The following is a 21844-nucleotide window of genomic DNA, read 5'->3' on the forward strand; positions in this document are numbered from 1 at the left end:
CTAGATCAGGAGTTAATTATATTAGGAAAAAGATTTCTGGACAGAGGATACAATAAAAAAGAAATAGAGAAGGCAGTAACCAATGTATCTGACACAAGAAAACGTAAAGGTAAACCTTACTTTTCTGCTCCAGTTCATACATGCAAGTGGAAAGCTAACAGTAATAATGGGATGAGAATACCCATTACATATGCTAGCAATATTAGACTCTTGCAGAGTGTGTATACCAAACACTGGAACATACTCCTGTCCAATGAGAGAATACGTATGCTAGCGGGTGAAACTCCCAGATATACATTTAAAAACAAAAGGTCTCTTAAGAAGATGCTATGCCACCCTAGATATGACATGGGTGAATCTACACAATTACCTGTAGGCTCATACCCCTACAATGTATGTAAGTTCTGTCACTTGATAGATAGTGGGGGAAGTTTTGACCATCCGGACACAGGGAACAGGATGCATTTTGAAGTTAATGCTAACTGTAACACCACTAATTTAGTCTATTTAGCATATTGCACTCTCTGCTATTCTTTCTATATTGGGATGACAACCCGTAGACTAAGAGATAGAATGAGAGAGCACATCCATGATATATTGAGACAACCTGATACTAATGCCCTAGCTAAACATATTACTAAGCTAGGCAATCAGCATACTTTAGATTTAGAAGTGATAAAAAAGGGCAATAGAGGGGACCCAATAAGAATAAGGTGGAAAATAAAAAACTTGAGTGGATTATCAGGATGAGCGCTAATAAAGGGAAAGGTCTGAATGACAAGATTTGTATTAAACCAGTTTTGGTCAATAGGCCTTTAGCCAGATAGCATGTTTATTTGTTATGCTTTTTATACATTTGTAATCTTTTATAATATTTATTGGTTTTAATGATGAATACTAGGATGTTTCATATATTAAATGAGCTGTTACTTTAAATTTTTATTCTTAATGGAGTTTGCTATATGATTGGCTGCTGCCTATTTTAAAAGCAACACAGTTTCACATCATGTTTGTCTGATGAAGCGGCTTTGGCTGCAAAAGCGCTCACCTATCTGTTACTGGAAATGAAGAACCTTGGATTTTAGAAGCTGTGCTTTGTTACCTCCATTATTTTTGTTTTTTGCGTGCTTGGTTTATTGGAGGAACGGTTTACCTACACCATTACTTTTGTTCTTTGCTGCTTATAGATACCAATGTTGACTATGTTACTCACTGACATGCAGTGTATTACCATTTGACACAATATAAGACTGAAATGATTCTGTGTACTTTCTTTGCTGCTGCACATACTGAATTCCTTGCATTTATTCTCAGAAATCAGAATCAACTTGGGATTAGGAGTGCTTATTTTGCAGGAACAAAGTGCAGGGTTGGAGTCTTACCTTTGAAAGTGAAATTGGATAGGCCTAAAATGGCCCACAAGGGCAGCTAACCTAGTACTTACCTATGAACCTATGAACTTGTCCTAAGTAGAACCAAATTACAAATTGTATTTTCATAATTGAATAGCATATGAGTTACTGTTTGTGTTTCCTCTTTTAAATAATTTGAGAAGAGTGAGCTACTATGTTTGCTTATGTGTGCTTAGATTGAATAGCTACATACTGTCTTACTTTGTACTGCACTGTGTCCAGAAAGAAGTTGAAAAGCATCCTATACAAGTTCTCAAACCTGGTTTACAAACTTTTTATAAATAAAATTGAGACATAACCAGGATTTTTGTAATTGCACATCATCTTTCAAAATGTGTTTTTTCTCTCTCAAAGTTTAGCCTTCCTCCACCCTTCCCCAGATAATGCATATTTCAGTGTAGCCTACATTTTTGTTTCTTGCAGCTGTCAGTCAAAAGCCATGTCTCAGAATGCTTCCTAGATTTTCTGCTCTGAAGTCTATCCTGACAGCCGTCCAACTTGTCTGCTTCTACCAGGGACTCCTGGGGGGAGTGTTGAAGATCATCTGAATGTAAGCACGGGAAAAAGGACAATGAATAGGAGATATGAATGTCCCAGCCATGTTGGGGATTGTTTTTTCCAGCCCTAACAGGGCTGACCTGCTGACATCATGCCCATTACCTTAGACAGTGTCAATTATGCCCCCCATGGTAAAATCTATGACAATCTGCTATTCTAATCACTGGAGGAGTGCCTGAACACGAGTAATAAATCCTTCCTCACACCTGAAATGGGTGTGCTGATAATTATTTGTACCTCCCAGCACCCCCCAACACACACACACACATACACACGCACGCACACACACACACACGCACACACACACGCACACACACACACACACACACACGCACACACGCACACACGCACACACACACACACACACACACACACACACACACACACACACACACACACACACACCCTTGTTTTCTACTGTTCCAAAGCTGGAGAGAATGCACTTTCAATACTGAAAACTGACATTGCAAGCTTAGTGAAAAACATAGTAAAAATCCTGGTGTATCTTGTGCAAAACAAATAAATGATTCACCAAAACATTGACGCTATTGTGTACAAGGTATATACCTAGCTACACTTCTCAGATTCATAATTTTACTGTGATGCTACCTTTTTCAACAGCTATCCCACCCCATCCTTTTTTTTCCCCACTCTACTTCATACTGACTTATCTTAATGCTAATACTTTAAACAATTACATCCTAAAGCTACCTATCAAACTACTTTGCAACATTTTTACATTCACACTCACATGTATTCCTTATTCAAAACCATCCTCATACAGCTCTCCTTACAATAAAATTGCTAGTTCTCCTGACTCTCTCGCTTTAATAATAATCTAATCTTCACCAGCTAATAACTTTTTAACAAAGTCTAGACACCTATAACATGTATATTTTTCCGACTCTTTAACACAATTATTACTGCTTAGTTAGTTGCAGCTCTCTTCTTATCTTTGGGGGCCATAAATACCCCATACACCTCACCATTTCTGTTATCTCCCCTCCATCACCACCCCATTCATCATTCCCCAATGCGCTCTCAAGTATATTTTAATGACCTCATTAACAATTCTTCCATCTTCCATAATATTGTACATTCAACCTCACTACTTTTTCACTTATGTCCTACCAGCATCCCTGCATTCATGGCCACACTTTCAAAGGCATATCAATAATCCCACCTTTTCAGTCTTGTCATGTACAGGCAGTCTTTTCTGTTTCTCCAACATCATCTGCTCTCATTAATCCTTCACTAAGCTTATTGCAGGCTAATAACACTTCATTTTATCCGTCAACAATAATCCCAACCCACTGCTGAAACCATTCCCAAATACCATTTAAAGTTCACATCTATAATATCCATTCTGGTGCAACAGAAATTACTTCCAGCTCACTTACCCACAATTCCATCTCTTCCTACAGTACAACTTTGTCCATCACTTGTGTCTTGATAAATGGTCATAGCATGAGGAATCAACCTAATGAAATAAATGTGTTCATCTCTTTCCACAACCCACATATTGCAGCAGTCAAAAAGTCGTGGCTCAGAAACAAACTTTCTAACTTTCTGCACATTCTGCCATCTACAGATACTTTCAGAATCTAAGACCAGAAAAAACGTGTTGGATGTGGGACTTTACTACTCTGCAAAGTTGTCATGAAAATGATATTTTGATCATCATTCTGATTATCAGAATCAACGTATTGCAACAGGTTGATTCTGCGTGAAACGTCAGCCTGACTTATGACATTCAGCAAATGCTGAGGTGGATAACTCCTACTACAAAATTTATGAAAAATCTCATCCAACGTTTTCTGATAATCAGTCTCAGTATCTTCTTCTCTTTCAGCTGTTCCCGTTAGGGGTCACCACAACGGATCATCTGTTTCCATTTCTTCCTGTCCTCTGCATCTTGCTCTATCACACCAACCACATGCATGTCTTCTCTCACCACATCCATAAACCTTATCTTAGGCCTTCTTCTTTTCCTGTTACCTGGCAGTTTCATCCTTAGCATCTTTTTCCCAATATACTCTGCATCCCTCCTCAGCACATGTCCAAACCAATGCAATCTCGCCTCTCTGACTTTGTCTCCAAACCATCCAACCTGAGCTGACCCTCTAATATACTGATTCCTAATCCTGCCCATCCTTGTCACACCCAGTACAAATCTTAACATCTTTAACTCTGCCACTTCCAGCTCTGACTTGTGCCTTTTTGTCATTGCCACTGTCTCCAACCCATATAACATAGCTGGTCTCACTACCCTCTTGTAGACCTTCCCTTTCACTCTTACTCATACCCGTCTGTCACAAATCACTCCTGACACTCTTCTCCACCCATTCCACCCTGCCTGTACTCTCTTCTTCACCTCTCTTCCACACTCACTATTACTCTGAACTCTTGATCCCAAGTACTTAAACTCATCCACCTTCGTCAACTCTACTCCCTGCATCCTCACCATTCCTCTCTTCTCCCTCTCATTCACACACATATATACTGTCTTAGTCCTGCTGACCTTCATTCCTCTCCTCTCTAGAGCATATCTCCACCTCTCCAGGGTCTCCTCAACGTGGTCCCTACTCCACTACAGATCGCAATGTCATTTGCAAACATCATAGTCCATGAGGCCTCCTGTCTGATCTTGTCTGTCAACCTGTCCATCACCATTGCAAATAAGAAAGGGCTCAGAGCTGATCCTTGATGTAATCCCACCTCCACCTTAAAGCATCTGTCACGCCCACTGCAGACTTCACCACTGTCACACTACCCTCGTACATATCCTGTACCACACTTACATACTTCTCTGCCACTCCTGACTTCCTCATATAACACCACAACTCCTGTCTAGGCACCCTATCATATGCTTTCTCCAAGTCCACAAAGACACAATGCAACTCCTTCTGACCTTCTCTATATTTTTCCATCTACACTCTCAGAGCAAACATCGCATCTGTAGTGCTCCTTCCCGGCATGAAACCATACTACTGATTACTAATCATCACCTCCCTTCTTAACCTAGCTTCCACTACTCTTTCCCATAACTTCAAGCTGTGACTGATCAGTTTAATCCCTCTGAGGTTACTGCAGCTCTGCACATCACCCTTATTCTTAAAAATAGGTACCAAAACACTTTTTCTCCATTCTTCAGGCATCCTTTCACTTTCCAAGATTTCTTTAAACAATCTAGTTAAAAACTCCACTGCCATTTCACCTAAACACCTCCATGCTTCCACAGGTATGTCATTGGACCAACAGCCTTTCCGTTCTTCATCCTCTTCATAGCTATCCTTACTTCCTCCTTGCTAATCTGTTGCATGTCCTGATTCACTATCCCCACATCATCCAACCTTCTCTCCCTCTCATTCTCTTCATTCATCAACCCCTCAAAGTACTCTTTTCATCTGCTCAACACACTCTCCTCACTTGTGAGTATGTTTCCCTCATTATCCTTTATCACCTTTACCTGCTGCACATGTTTCCTAGCTCGGTCCCTCTGTCTAGCCAATCAGTACAGGTCCTTTTCTCCCTCCTTAATGTCCAACCTTTCATACAACTCTCCATATGCCTTATCCTTAACCACCTCTCTCTTTGCCATGCTCCTCATCTCCTTATACACTTGTCTACTTTCTTCATCTCTCTGACAAACCCACTTCTTCTTCACCAGCCTCTTCCTCTGTATACTCAGTATAATAATGATTATACTCTGTATAATCAATCTCAGTATCCTAAATACAATTAGTTCTAATAAGCTGTCCCTCTGGAATGTTATTAATAACATGTTTAGGGAGATGACTATCAAATCTTAAATACTTGTTTTTATAAACTGGCTTCCTATAAATATTAGAATGTAATGATCTCTCTAATGTTTTAGTAACCATAACATCAAAAGACCTAGTGGTAAATAATTCAACTTTGACAGTAAATTGAATACTAAACTGATTATTAATTAAATATTGAAAAATGATAGTTTATCATATTAAGTCTTTTAAACTAACCATACATCATCCAAAAAGTGATGCCAAATATTAACTGCTGTTAAAATGATTAATGGATGTATCAATAGATATAAATCACATTGAAATATTCCATAAATAGATCAGCATAAAAGGATTCAAAAGCTACCACTAATAAAGTTCCGTTTAGTTTACAAAATATTGACATTTATAAAAAAAGACATTTTGATTTAAAACAAATTCAACAATTTGCATCAAGAAATCATTAAATTCACATGGATAAATATCCCACAGTATTAAGCGAATATTGTAACAACACCTTAAACAACACTCTGAAACAGCAGCATCTTTCAAATGCCTTCATATATGGCTAGATCAAACCCTTAATTCCATACTCACATAGACATATACACACCAAAAACTAAAATTAATTTTCTTATAGATCTCAAAACCTAACATCTTCAGCAAGAGCTACAATAGGCAAGGAGTCTTCCTTAGCTGAACCTGAGCATGGCCTGTCAATTATAGATGCAGCTTTATTTAAAAACATGTAATACTCTGTAGACTGTCAATTTGTTTGCTAAACAATTTCTCCTCTCATGTGCTTCACTGCCTGACTCTCTCAAAAGCAAAATGGGTGCCTATCAAACAGAAAGTAGTTCTTTTACTGAGGTTACTTCTTTTCAAACTCCTAAATCCTGAAATATTTTCAGTGCTGCAGCAAAGCATTCTACAAAACCCTCTTCTTATAACCCCAGAAGTCACTCTCATTCAACACCTATTCATCTACTCTCCCCAAAATATTAAATTGCACTGACAATGCATTATCAAGCCTTGCACCAAAGCTATAGGAATCACTTTCATTCTACCTAAAACACCTGTTCTACTCCATATTTAGATCATAATTCAAAGCACATCTCCATAAAGAAGCCCACTGTAAAAGCTATCAGGTGGCCACATGACCAGCCGCTTTTACTCCCACTTCTTTTAGTTTTCTAACTTTCTCCTTCAATTCATCTTAACATACAGTCAGACTGACAAACCATTTTTGTAAGTACTGAACATAAACTCTGTATTAATCTGCACATTTTTATAATATTGTTCATTGCGACTGCATTCACTTAATCTATGGCTGAAATTGGTCCACTGTGATCAGTACACTACCCAAGTAAACAAAAGTAAATAAATAAATAAATATAACTTTGAAACCAGTTTGCTCTGTGACATACTTTTAAACTCATCCAGATTACTTTTTTTAAATTTCTGCACTGGTTAGAACTCCCAAGAACTTACTAGAATATTACAGTTGAGACTATCTCTTCTATCAGTTCTATTCTCTTAAAATACATTTTCCAAAATAAAGCCAACAATGAGAAGTATTCACTGGATTTGTTCCTTGCCAAGCCTCCCTCCCAGCACAGACACACACACAAATACATGCACACACACACACACACACACACACACACACACACACACACACACACACACACACACACACAAGTACACTTCACATAATCACTTTGGTGTCTCTGTTCCTAGTAGTGGTCTCCAGATGCTGGAACAACCTTCCTCTGAGAGTATGAAAAATTTCACATAAGTATTTTTTCAGGAAGGCCTTAAATGAGCATCTATTTATAAAGTCGTCTCATGCATACAACTTACCTGTCACCTATTTTTTCCTGAATTCCTGTACCTTTGTCTCTTAACTTTTGTGATAAGCCTGCTTCTTCCATCTCCTTACAGCTGCTCTACTCACCTGATTTGTTTTGCAAATCATGTACTATATTTTAAAGTATTCAGAAAAGAATAAAACTTAAAGGCTTGTGACAATTTCTGATCTACAGATACCTGAACTGAGTTTAATTGTCTGCAATTCTTGCTTATCTAAATATAATGCAGAAGTTTAACATTCTGTTGTATATGTGTGCAAAATATTAATGTATTCAGAATTCTAAATGTAAAGCAGTCTTGACATGACCTGTTCTCCTTTGCTGAAATGGCCTATGTCGATGTAAATGTTTCTGGTTAAAAATGCTGTAAATTAATGAATACATACATTCATACATAAATCTATAATATAAAATAAGTTTAGTAATTTTACCCGTAATTCATATAGGTACTTTTAATAGTCCTTGTTGAGAGTTATGTTTAATATTTCCCATCCTTTAACCTCAGGTAGTTGCTCAGCAGAAAGCCACTTCCTCAATATGAACCTACAGATAGTGGACTGTGAGTGGTAAGCCATAACTGGAGCAGCCAACTACTCCTAGATGCCCTGTCAGATTCAGAGACAGGTCCATGGCAGCGATTTTACATGGCTGATAGAATCACCATGATGGGAGTCATCATAGCCATGCTAAATGTTAATGAGTCATTCACTGGAAGTGGCTAATGATAAGTAGCCATGTGGTCTCCCCCAAACATACCTGTGAGAAGGGATGTATGCTACTGGGTGATTCAGAGAATCACTCATCCGTGTAAATTAGCATGGCTAGTGGCTAGCCATGTTTACATGGCCAAAATGCTGCATTCCCCATTATAATTAGTGAGAAAGATCATGCTGCAGGTAAGGCTAGGGAAGATCACCAGAGATGTAGTGATGGCTGTGTGTGTGTGTGTGTGTGTGTGTGTGTGTGTGTGTGTGTGTGTGTGTGTGTGTGTGTGTGTATGTATGTATGTATGTGTGTTTCTGTGTGTGTGTGCACGTCTATGTGTGTGTGCTTTTCTGTGTCTGTGCATATTTGCGTGGGTGTTTGTGTGTGTGTGTGTGTGTGTGTGTGTGTGTGTGTGTGTGTGTGTGTGTGTGTGTGTGAAAGCCTGCATGTCTGTGGTGTTGTGGTATATGGTCCACTAGTAACAATTACTGCCAAAAATTGATTTTTTGCACTGGCAGTAATTACACACGAGAAAGAGACATGTAACTTAGCCAGTAATGAGATCTTTCTCATTATGGCTAAATATGTCTCTGAATCACATTTTACCAGTGGCGGCTGGTGACTTCAAATCAAAGGGGGGCTGCAGGAGACAGCTGAATGGGTGGGGCCAATGGGAATGGGGTGTGGCTAACTAAAGGGGCAGAGCTATGGTGCAGTGGGATCAATGCTGGGCATGCTTACTAATTTACATGAAATAAATGCTCAAGTCACTATGGCACATGCTAAATACTCTACACAGCACACATTGTTACATGTATATACAGGTTGGTTTGAAGACTTACCTCTGCGGTATGCTGCAAACAGTACTTCGTACTCAGTTTCTGCAGCTGCACCTGATGAGAAGCTGTGGTCTGGTCTGGAACACATCAGATCATACTGGATCCCCCCCCGTTTTTCATAGAGGCTCGAAAGGGACTGTTTTAAAGTTTCCCAAGCAAACACTATTCACATGACCCCACCTGGTTCCAAATAAGTGCTTGTAGTCTTTTCTTTCGGCTGTTCCCATTAGGTGTTGCCACAGCGGATACGTTTCCAATTTTTTCCTGTTCTCTGCATCTTGCTCTGTCATACCAATCACCTGCATGTCCTCTCTCACCACATCCATAAACCTTATCTTAGGCCTTCCTCGTTTTGTCTTACCTGGCAGCTTCATCCTTATCATACTTTTCCCAATATACCCAGTATCCCTTCCTTAGCACATATCCAAACCAACCTAATCTCGCCTCTCTGGCATACAAATGCTGTGGATAACTTTCAAGATGATATCACTTAATTGGCCCAACATCATCTAAAATGGACAGATATTCCTTGTTATGCCAGCATTACTGGGACTAGCTTAATATTCAGTGCTAACCAGTACAGATAGGGTTAAGCATCAATAAAACAGTTTACAATTGCATTTGATTACTGGTAAAATCCTTGATGAAGAAGCTGTTTCTTGCAGAACTGAGAAGGCAGTGCAAAAAGAGCAGACAGAAGATATGGTACATAAAACAACTGGAGAGGCTGCAAATGTACCTCACAAAGATGATCCTATGCCTTAAACACTTGTCCTATATGAACACACTCAAAAAACTCCAACTGTTCTCTGTCTCATATTGCCTACTTACAGTATAGCATGGTCAGCTACACATTGTAGTTTGCCCTTCCTTTCCATTGGACAGTTTTAAGATTCTAACCTAGCTCTGCCATGTACCCTGTCCATGGTCTGTTTAGCATTTGTATTCCTGTCCAAGACATGAGTAAGCTGCGACAACATGTAGTGTAGGTAGCTGCTATATGGAAATGTATTTGTTGCAATTGATTACTGGGAAAATCCAACTGAGCAATAAAACCCCTTTTCAATGAGGCCCAGGGAGAAAGGATCCAACTAACAAAGATATAGATACATAACAATAACATACATAACAGTATACTGAGATAACAAACATCTCTGCTAAGGTAAAAGGAGGTAATATCCACATTGCCATACATTTACTTTCAATGCACACATATGCTGTATGTTTGTATGTATACCTAGCCCAGTTACACCTTCTGTGTATTTCAAGCTGCATTAGCCAGCATAAAAAATCTCTCAGGTGTGTGCACATTTATTTAAGGTTACTTACAATGAGCAGATTTTAGCCTAGGTCAGATAAGATTCAACAATATAAATCTTGTAGCATACCTCTCAACCTCTTAGAGCAAGAAATAGGGACAAAACCATGTATAAAAGTGGTACAAAGGACCAAAAATAGGGACAATTTTTAAATATTGCTCTTCTTACAAACTTAGAAAGTTGATAGAATAACAGGTTTTGCATTAGCATGAATTTTCTGAAGGGTATATGAAGTCTGAATCTGCAATGTCTATCATTACTTTCTAACTTCAGTCTTTAATGATTTATCTTATGTCACTTAAGTTAACAGTCATGTACATTTTGCTTTCCAACTTCCACCAGTATCCCTCATTGACAGTGGTGACAAGTACTGACTGAGGTTTCTTTTTGGGGATAAACTCTTGGCTAGGCTTGTAAAGGCCCCAGGGGCATTAGCCTAGTAGCCTCCTATGATCCTATTTAACACACCCCCAAACTAGAGAGAAAAACCTTACAAGAGCAACTGACAGCACAGTCAAACATTCATGTGCCATTCAGTAATCATTTATGACAATACATTAACAGAGGAAAATGCTGAGCTCAGTGTTGATCAGCTAGTTAGATTTAATTAAATGAAAAAAAAGTGGTACAACAAAAGAAACAAGCTAAAACATATGTCTTAAGCATCAAACATAAGAACTGCTGATACAGATTGTGCAGACACCTGCAGGAGAACAGAAGCAGAGATTTCTATAATTAAATTCAGTGGTCATCAGTATCAAAGGATATAGTGCCCACATGATGGCCTATCTGTTGGATAATACCTAACTTTCAGTCTCAGTCTTACCAGGAACCTGGGTCTGGCTACCAGCATTGTGAGCCTCACAATTAGTAGCAAAAGAAAAGTATTGAGCTAGGGCAGGCTGCAGATCTGTAGCTCTGGAAGCAAACTCAAGCACTGTGTCCAGCAGCAGTAGCAGTATCTGCCCTTTGTGCAAAACTAAAGCAAAAGACCTAGATCTGCTGAGACACAGTTCACCTTCAGTATGCAAGCCATCTGAAACACAGCTCTCTGTTTGGTTTTGTATACCACCTATGCTTAATGTTCTTGCACCTGAAAGCATAAAACAGTGTTATAATTCAACCATACCCCACATAGCTGACACATGAGGTATATGTGCTCTGTTAGCTGTAGCCTTGCAGCAAATGGCTCAGTCTCATCAGACTTGGACTTATGTCCACTTGTGAGTTGCACAGCACACTATAAATGCTCTACATTAAACATTAAGATAAGCAGATACAACAAAAATAGATGCTCTTCAGATGTAATATGTGCACAGACATCTGCCTTTTCTCACAGAAGGACAGTTCTGTGACCAAGTTGACAAGAGCTGCTTATTTACATTAAGTGCATACCCAAGGATGTCACTGGTGGTCACCTACTTGTCTCCTGGAGTCATAATTCTTTAGCATTCCTTTTGGTTTTGGTTTTCACAGTATCATACTATCACACATCACCCACATTGATGCCCAAAGACTGTTTGAGAATGCAGACTCGTTAATACGAATATGTAGATAGTCCACAGGAATATAAACATGAGATTCTGACTCTGTGATCTAACTAGGCTTCATGTCATGTATATGCTTTCTACACTTTACTCAGACTGCCAAGACTACCAACTGTGTTTACATCAGCCAGCGTTTTTGCCCACTTTTCTTGAATTCCTTACTTCCTTCATCGTGCATTAGCAGAGCACCACCAGTCTTAATTGCATTTTGAAGTACTTCAGGTTCTTATTCTATGAAGTACTAAAGTTTCTTCCACATATTACATATAGAACATTTATACATATCCTTACAAATCAGCATATATTAACATATTTTCACATATTAAAATATGACTAAAAGGTGCTTAAGTTTAACACATACTGTTTATCATAAGTAATGCAATTCCAAGGTCTCAGATGACCACATTTATAGGCTCACTCTTGACCATGTGTTACAGGTTTTCTGATTCAGTTTTCTTTCTTCCATACATGTCAAACTATACTAGGTTGCAAGGCAAAGACAGAAAGATAAAGAAGATAGTCAGACACCCTTAATAAGGGATTCCAGCAACAACCTGCTTACCAGCCCACAGGACATCTGGCAGGTATAGGTACATGTGACTTCACTCTATTCAAAATTTGATGCTAGTTGCATTGCCTCTGTCTCAATATTTCCACATGATCTGGTTTCTGTAAATTATCTGGGATGCCAATTATTCTGATGACACCAGAACCACAGGAAAGAAACAGAATCCACAAACAACAAATCACAAAGCCAGGCAATTCAAAAATCTTTTATTGAGACTTCACTGACTTAATGCCATGGCTCAAATGCCTTTTCAGAGTATACGTCACTAAAAAACAATTTGTTTTTAAATGTTTTTAAACCCTCCAACAAGGGCAATAAATACTGCAGTGAAGGCATGTCATGCCTTTATCCATCAATTATAAAGCTGTGTAAATAGCTTTCTGCCATCAGTTACCCAATATCTGTACTCTACAACAAATATACGCAGGTCTTTTCTTTTTAAAACTTATGTATTGAGCATCTTTTTCATGCACTGTCTCTCAGTACTAACTAACCTACTCCATTTTCTTTATGTTTCTTTGCCAGTACTATAGAATTCACTTTACCAACCCATACCTATCGTACTGTCCTCCTTCCTGGTGTCTGGGACTCTCTTCTTTACCTACATACTACATATAATGTGGATAATTTAAGCATACCCTTTTAATCACTATGCAAACTTAACTTCTCTTCATTCAGATCTGTTTTTATTGGTAAATCCTACATCATAGGTGTTTTTATAGGGCGTTCATCCCAAATCTGAGTCACAGTTTCTTTCTCAACACTCATGTTCACTCCTAAACATGATGTCACGCTTTAACTCTATGCACACCCTCCCAGCTCAACTACTAATAGCCAATCACTACTTCCCCATATTCTGTATTACCCCCACACTTATCTCATCACCACTACATCTCCTTTCATTCCCATATACATACATTTCTTCTTCTAGCACTCTAGCTCACTTTAGCATGTCCTATATTTCTTCAGTACAACAAAGTATACTAACCATATTCTCTATTTCCTTCTTAACTTATAATTCTACTTCCTACCACACATTTCACATTATACATTACCAATCTGATACATTTCCTATAAACCTATACCACCACCACCATACCTACATTAACATTCACATCTCAGCACACCTTTTCAACAGCACTAACTCCCAATTCTATGCTTACATATATATCCAAACCCACACACTCTACTTACACATATCATAAGCATTTCACTAAACTCAAATCCATCCTACTCCTCTCTCTTACTCACATTAAATTTCAGGCAGATATTCATCCTAACCCAGGGCCCACACATATCTTCCCTCTCCACCCTTTCCTACCCCTACTCTTCAAATCTAAACCTCTCCAGTTCTCCACATTACCCCCCACACTTTCCAGAGATAGACACTCTGACCTTTTAATTACTAAATTCAACCTCAGAAGCATCACCAACAAAATAGCAACCTTTCATGTTGCCCTTACCTACTACTCTACAGATGTAACTCAGACACACTTACCTCAAAAAAATGAAGAAACGAGCAATCAACTACAGTCTGTAGGCTTTTTTTTTCTCACAACTGTAGGCTTCTTTTCTTTTTACATAGCTGGCTGCTGACTGCTAGTGCTAGTCAAACAACGACTCAGGAATCCACTCCAGAATCTTTCCTTTCCTCTCCGAAGTTCATCCAAAGTTCCAAACTAAACAAACTTGCAAGCAAGCAAGCACCCAACCCAAAGAAAATTAGAGAGTCAGATAGGAAGCCTGATAAATTATATTAAATATTAGCAATTGGCTGGGCAGCAGTGTGGCACTTGTACCCATGTACGTACTAGTACTAGCTACTGAGCTACAAGAGCAGAAGGCAAAAGTAACTGTCTCATCCAGTGATCCTGCATTGCCTGACAATACTGATTGTTTCTCGCTCTCTTTTTCAGAAAGAGAGCAAGAAACAATCAGTAGTCACCCTGCCATTCACGTCACGTACGTGACTGCGGACATGGCAGTCCGCCCCCCTTCCACTTTACTGTGTGGTTACCGCACAGATTTCTGGGCAAAACACACTGATGCAGAACTCCACATAGTCTGGACTGCCTTTACAGCAGTCTGTGACAGTCCAGCAGGCAGCAAAAATAAAAAAAAAATAAAAAATCCAGAACTCGCCGAGAAACGAGTATGCACAGTTTGAGTTCCGGGACTTTGCTAGTCAGTCAGACTCGTTTTTATAGCAAGCCAGTTAGTTTTCTTAATTTAAAAAATATTTTATTTTACAAGTTGTAATCCACAAAATGAAGCAGCTTTTCAGGCAAAACAATAAAGCCCTGAGCAGGGCAAGCTTAGAAAATTGTGAAAAAAAACATAGACGGCTCAGCACACTTCAGTTCACTTTATTCCACAGAAACAAGGGCTAAGGGTATTTAAATACCCTAACAATGTGATTTAGGGAAGTATATTTCACAAAGACCTTTTAGAAGTTTTTAACAGATGTGGGCTAGATATATTAAGATGGATGATTGAAGAAAGAGTTAGGATTAAAGCTGAACTATTTAAAGAGATTGATATTTTAAATGAATGCATTAAAAATGACTTGATTTTTACAATTCCTTTAGAAAGAATGAAATATGACAATATTTTTATTGAAACAAATAATGATTGTGATAACTTAGTTAAGAGAAAAATAAAAAAGCTAGAAAGGGACCTTAATGAGTATAAAAATAAGGTAAGTTTCCCAAACCCAAAGAAGAAGGGGAGATTTAACCAAAACAATTATGGATGTTAAAACCTTTACTAGGAAAATTAACTTTCAGGTTATATTTGATCAGAATAAAAATTATGAACCAGGAGATCTGGTAAAAAGAAGTACATACAATCCCCCACTGCACCCCCAGATAAAAAATCTAGAGAATATACTCGGGAATGAAAAATGAAAGAAGTATGGGAAAGTACACTATACAAGGAACTTAAGCCAGGCTGAAAGCAGCGTCCTTGATGAATTAAGAGGGGATTCAGGCTTAAGAATTATGAAACTGGACAAAGGTGGGGGAAGAGCATTGATGAACAGCTTTGACTATGAGGGGAAAATGAATGAAATTTTAGGAGACCCTAACAAATACTCCACAGTTTCAAAAAATGAAATAAATATTAGTTACAGAAGGATAGATATGGCCTTAGAAAGTTTATTTTTAGATGGATTGTTAGATAGGAAGGCATATGAATATTTAAAAGTGGACAAACCTAAAATTCCTACTATTTTTGGAACCCCGAAAATACATAACAATGGAATGGATCTCCCTTTGAGGCCAATAGTTTCGGCTGAGGGTTCCAAAACTTTACTGCTAGCCAAATTCGTGGATTTTAAGCTTAAGAAACTGTGGCTTAAGAGAACCAACATTTTGAGAGATTCTTGGGATCTTCTAAGGACATTGAATCATGATCTATACAATGAGAATTTATGTTTCCTAACAATTGACATTGTAGATTTGTTCTCAAGCATCCCCCACAGTGATGGACTAAGATACCTGGCAGAACTAATTTTTGAGGATGAGACTTTAACCCACGATGAGTGCACTGTGGTGATGGAGCTTATAGATTTGGTTCTAAAGTTCAACTTCATTTACTTCAAAGGTGAATTTTTTCACCAGAAGAAAGGAGTAGCGATGGGTGCTGCTTGTGCACCAACCTATGCCAATTTGGTCTTAGCCAAATGGGAAGAGAAGATGGTAACCGAATCAATATACAGTAACAACTGGCCACTTTATAGATGATTCCTGGATGACATATGTATCCTATGGGAAGGGCCAAAAGAAGAGAAGAGATAGAAAAATGTATTGAATATATTAACAACAGTACTAGTTTACTTGAATTTTCTTACAGAATAAATTATGAGAAGTTGGAGTACTTGGATAAAGAAATATACAAGGAAAATTCATGTTTTAATTCCAGGGTGTATAGAAAGAGTACCTATTCTAACTCTTATTTGCACTTTGAAAGTGCTCACCCTTTGTACTCCAAGAAAAATATAGTTAAAGGACAATATATTAGGGCCTGCAGGATGATGTCCAGAGACAAAGACTTTGAAATGGAAAAAAGGTTACTAAGGAAAATGTTTAGGACGAGCAAATACTCACATGATATGATAGACAAAATTGAGACAGAAGTGACAGAAAGGAGACCAAATGACTTTAAGCCAATATTAGGATTACCAGTATTTGATACGGTAGACCCAGTAAAAAAGGCAAATGACAATTTTGGCAGTGCACTCATCTTGGAGTATAATGCCTGTGCACAAATGGTAAGACAAACTATAGATAAGGAATGGAATACATTAATATCATTTACTGACTTAGAGAAACTAAAGAATGAAAACTAAGAGTAGTTTATAAAAATTCAAGTAACTTAAAACTTTTATTGGAAAATGGTACAAACCAAGAAGTTCAGAGACGGAGAAAAAGGAAGGGAACATTTAAATGTGGACATTGTCAACAGTGTGCATGCATGAGCAATGCAGAAAGTGTGTATTTGGAAAGCAGGGGAATCACCCTGGAAGGTAAGGATTTTAATAATTGTGACTCCTTTGGGCTTGTATATTTAGCGAAATGTCAAACCTGTGAAGCATTCTATATAGGGAAGACAGAACGCAAGCTCAGGAGAAGGGTATATGAACATATGTATGACCTAGAAACAAACAAACAGACTAATGCATTGTACAGACACAAACAAAGCTGTGAAAATGCATACTATACTTTTTTTGTGATAGAAAGGGTGGAAAAGAGTGGCAGATGGGGTTTATGGGAGGAATGTTTGGAGTACAGAGAATTATGGTGGCAGATAGGTTTGGAGGCCAATAAGCCACCGGGTCTCAATGAACATATCTCCATAGCCCCATTATTAAAATTGAGAGCAGCAAAACTGTGATATGCATTTGCACTTTATGTGAATTTTATCACGTTTTTACCCATGTTTTCCAATAGTTACAGTAGGTCTTTAAGCTTTTTTGTATTTGTATTTTTATTAAAACATTGGGTTTGTAATATATTATGAATACAAGTGTTACACTCATTTATCAAAGGTATTGAACTTATTTTTCCCTTATATTTTCCTGTTTTTAACATTCTTTTAACTGAGTGAGGCTATACAGTTTGCCTTTGGTTTACAATGCAATTTTATAATACCTGTAATTTCATGATTCATCCACTAGATGGAGTATCAAGTTCATTTAAAGCAAATATTCAAGTTGGTAATTTTAACCATTGAGTCCTACTAAATGTGTTTCTAATAGTATTTTAACTTTATAATTTATTCTTTGTAGTCAAGTGTTTTAAGGATTTTTATTTAAAACATATTTTTATTTCTACATATTTATTCATCAAACATTGTAATATTAAATGCGGTTTAATTGTGGCAACACAGAGAGATGCAACAAGAAATGTTTTTGGTTTTAAACTAAATTAACCTTTCAATTAATTCATTAACCTAATCAATGTAATTAAGTGAATGGTATAAAAGCACTAGTAGTTTGAACAGCCCACATCTGAGGAAGTGATTTTTAAAACGAAAATGTATGGTGGAGCGTTAATGTGCTGTGTTTCTGTGGAATAAAGTGAACTGAAGTGTGCTGAGCCATCTGTGGGGTTTTTCACAATTTTCTAAGCTTGCCCTGCTCAGGGCTTTATTGTTTTGCCTGAAAAGCTGCTTCATTTTGTGGATTACAAGTTTTATTTGGAAGCTGCTGTGAATTTTGTTTTGATTTTACAAGTTGTGCTTTTCTTTTTTCTTCACACAACTAGGGGGCTGCAGTCCTGCAGTCCGATGCCACAAGCCGCCACTGCATTTTACGTGACTAAGTAAGCTGCATCTTACAGCAGTTTCAGTTTACATGAGTGTAAAGAATTCTTTCTGGATCCCAGTGAATTTATTTTTAGTGTCGCAGCTAATACCATTTACTTTTCTCTTCATTTGTGACAAATACCTTATAATCAGTCCAGTAATAGTGTACTATTGCCTGTTCTCAAACTACATTTAGTGGACTTGTCAACATCCTTAACTTCATAGATTAGTACTAGGCTAACTGCCCTTGTGGGATATTTTAAGCCTAGACAATTACTCCATGTGAGACTCACACCCTGCATCTTGTGTCTGTAAAGTAATCAGCTTTACAATTAGACCAACCTCAACCCCTTCATACACATTTCACAAAATCACTGTGATGATTCAGTGAACTTGCATCAAAGTCCAGTTTTCATAACTCATCCCTCGAGGTCAATTTCATGTCAATTTTACAATTTAATTTCAAAAAGCCAGTCATGTCATAGCCACTGAAAAAGTTGTCTATAAAATCCTGAGCAATATTTTGCAAGAATTCGTAGTGTATAATTGGAATTTTTGTTATACTGAAATTCATCTCATCTCCTTTTCCATACCAACCTTTCTGTAAAGTTACCATTATTTGAATTTTGATGGTTTTGAAAATTCAGTACACAAGTGAGAAAATCCTTATTAACTTTTTCACACATACATGCTTTTTCTTTGTACAATTCTTCATTCAACTGAATGCATTTTCTTATGCCATCTTCTTTAGGAACTAATAACTACCAAAAAGCTTAAATAAAAAAACAGTAATATGCAAGCACCTTCATACAAATAGATACAGCGTTTATAGCATGAATAAAGTAACCCGTACAATTAGATTGCATCAGTAACGTAACCTTTTTAATATATGCATTAATTAACGTTAACACTCACACTGTCAGTATAACCAGCCTGTAAGCATCTAAGTACAAAGAAGCCACTATGGGGGAAATTTGATTGTCTTCTTTCTCCAGTATGTTGATCTCCTAGTCATCCATTCAGACCACAACAGCCATTTACTTATATACTATTGCCTATCACCCCCATTCTTCAGTTCATACAATTTTTCCTTTACATCATTTAAGGGGTGAAAATTTGGGGTAATCCTACTTCTTTCAATTTCTAGTTAGCACTTTTTTCCTAAAAGCATTATTAATCACAATAATGCCATCTCATATTTATCCCATTTCCAAATATCTGGGGATTCTGAAGCAGGAATGTTATTTGAGAAAGCTTACTCCTACATGATGAGAAGGCATCCAAGCATTCTTAAATTTGAATTTGATTTTTAAAGATTTTCATTTCATGACATGCAGGAAAAAGGCATGTTCCTGCATTCCTAGCTCCTCTTCTGCATATCCTGAATACTCCCTTACAACGTTAGAGAATATACTATGTAATCTATTCAGAATATAAACATTTTTGTGGAGATAATTCCACACAAATATTCTGAATTTTTAAGAATGAGCTACTTATTTTAGAAGAGTATAAACTTCCCACCATTGCACAGGTAGCAGAATTTAACCTAATACCCTTGCTAAAATTCTTGGTTAGCTGGAAGTATAATTTCCGTCACTGCCTATCTAAGCTGTTTTCTACTCTTCCCATTTTTCACTCCATGCTGTTTACTTTTTGTATATATTTGCCCCTCTGAGATGTATCCCTGTTTTACCCACTGAGGTACATCCCCCTTATTCTGAATCTCCGATTTTTGTGCTCCCTCCTTAAAACCCTGTATGTCAAATAGTGGCCCTCTATAGCAGAAGCCACTGTTGACTCATTGTCCATGTAATAAATGTTGATACTTCTACCAGCCAGTTTAAATTCACTGAATTCTAAGTGTATTTTTTATTAGTTTTGGTGTCTCCAAATGTCTAAAACTTGCCATGTCTTGGTACCCATTCCACAGTCTCCATAGCAATACTCCATGGTATTCACCTGCCTTACAATCACAACCTCAACATTATTAATTGTGGAGTACAAATTTGGAATCCAAAGAACTGGGTGGAAAGGAGATCAGGGTGCCTCAGTTTTGCAATATCTTGAAGATAGTGGAAATTTTTTTATTTCTGTCCTATCCATGTTGCACCCTCACATGTCAGTGTATATTGAGGTTAATTTAAATCTTTTACCTGTTTGATGATTTGCTGTTTCATCCATCCATCCATCCATGACCCCTTTTTCCAATTTTTTTTACATAGTGACAGTGTGTCACCTTAACAGTGACAATCATCTACAGCAATTTTTTACAACAGGCTTGGAGTTAGAAATTGTAGTCTTCAATGTGGACTGTAGCTCTCAATCTAAGTATTGGCTCAGCCAGCAAAATGTCTTAATTACTACCCTTCCAGCTGACCCTACAGAGACTGGTGCATTATCCCATTATTTTTCACTTTGTCCAGAATTCCTGAGCAAAGAAGTTGAGAACTATGCTGCATATTGCACTTTTTTCAAATAATTATTTTTTTATGCATAGCAATACAATTCTGTACTATACATGCCAGCTTATATGAATAAATTACATTCTATTTAGAGAAGCATGTTTGCTGAAAATTCATTCACAAAGATATATGGATGTTTCAGGTAAGTTATATGTTATTGCTCGATACTTTGTAGTATGTCTAATGATGGTTTATAGATTCTAACATAAAATAATGCTTTCCACTTTAACCATATTTCACAATGGGGCTAGTTATAAGCAAACTCTGTAATGCTGCAGTTTGAACCATTTGACAGGATCATAGTAATATTTTCACTGAAAGTGATTGCCTTATTTTCTCTGACTATTTCCAGGTATCCTTCCACCTCCATTTACTCCAGATTCAAGGACAGTCTATGCCAAGGATATTCAGGACGTAGGTGCCTTCTCTACTGTAAAAGGCATTACCATTGAAGATGCAGATAGAGAAGTTTTCAATGAGTTTGCATCAGGCAATATATCAATCCCATGGCAAGAAGAAATGATTGAGACAAGAATATTTGGAGAGCTGAACAGCTGGGACGCCAATGGTGAACTACCAAATGACTTGAGAAGGGATTCCATTCTTGGGCTTCCTTCATCCAAATCTGGAGTGTGTTGCATATCTTAAAGCAGACAACCTGTAATATGTTTCTCTCTAGAAGGCAAGACAACACACTGACGCTCTCTGTTTTGTATTACAACTTTCATGAATACTGCTGCAAACTGAGAAAAGTACTGTTGCTATTCAGAACTGATACACCTACAGAAACAATGTATAGAGCAAAAACATAAAGCTCAAGGATGGCATTAATGCAAGTTATAACATCTATTATGAAGATTTAAAATACATTCAGGATTTACCAGCAAATGCACTGCACCTTATTTCAAGATTACTCTGGAAAGGGAGTGTGTAAAATCTAGTTTGCAAATAGTAATACAGAATTTTGTTTGGTTATATGAATGTGCTGACAGAATAA

General features: G+C 37.5%; 1 protein-coding gene across 1 annotated transcript in view; it reads left to right on the forward strand.

The window, feature by feature from the left end:
* LOC122802868 (rhodopsin kinase GRK1-like) overlaps window positions 1-21844 on the forward strand; it is a 506474-nt gene that overhangs the window by 484091 nt on the left and 539 nt on the right. Inside the window, exon 7 of the mRNA XM_044072666.1 lies at window positions 21200-21844. This exon is cut by the window's right edge and continues 539 nt beyond it. Within this exon, the coding sequence (XP_043928601.1) occupies window positions 21200-21495 (296 nt within the window). The 3' untranslated portion in view covers window positions 21496-21844. The remainder of the gene's footprint in view (window positions 1-21199) is intronic.

The sequence above is a fragment of the Protopterus annectens genome, chromosome 5.part0 (assembly GCF_019279795.1).
Source record: "Protopterus annectens isolate FY-2018-M chromosome 5.part0, PAN1.0, whole genome shotgun sequence".
Lineage (NCBI taxonomy): Eukaryota > Metazoa > Chordata > Ceratodontiformes > Protopteridae > Protopterus > Protopterus annectens.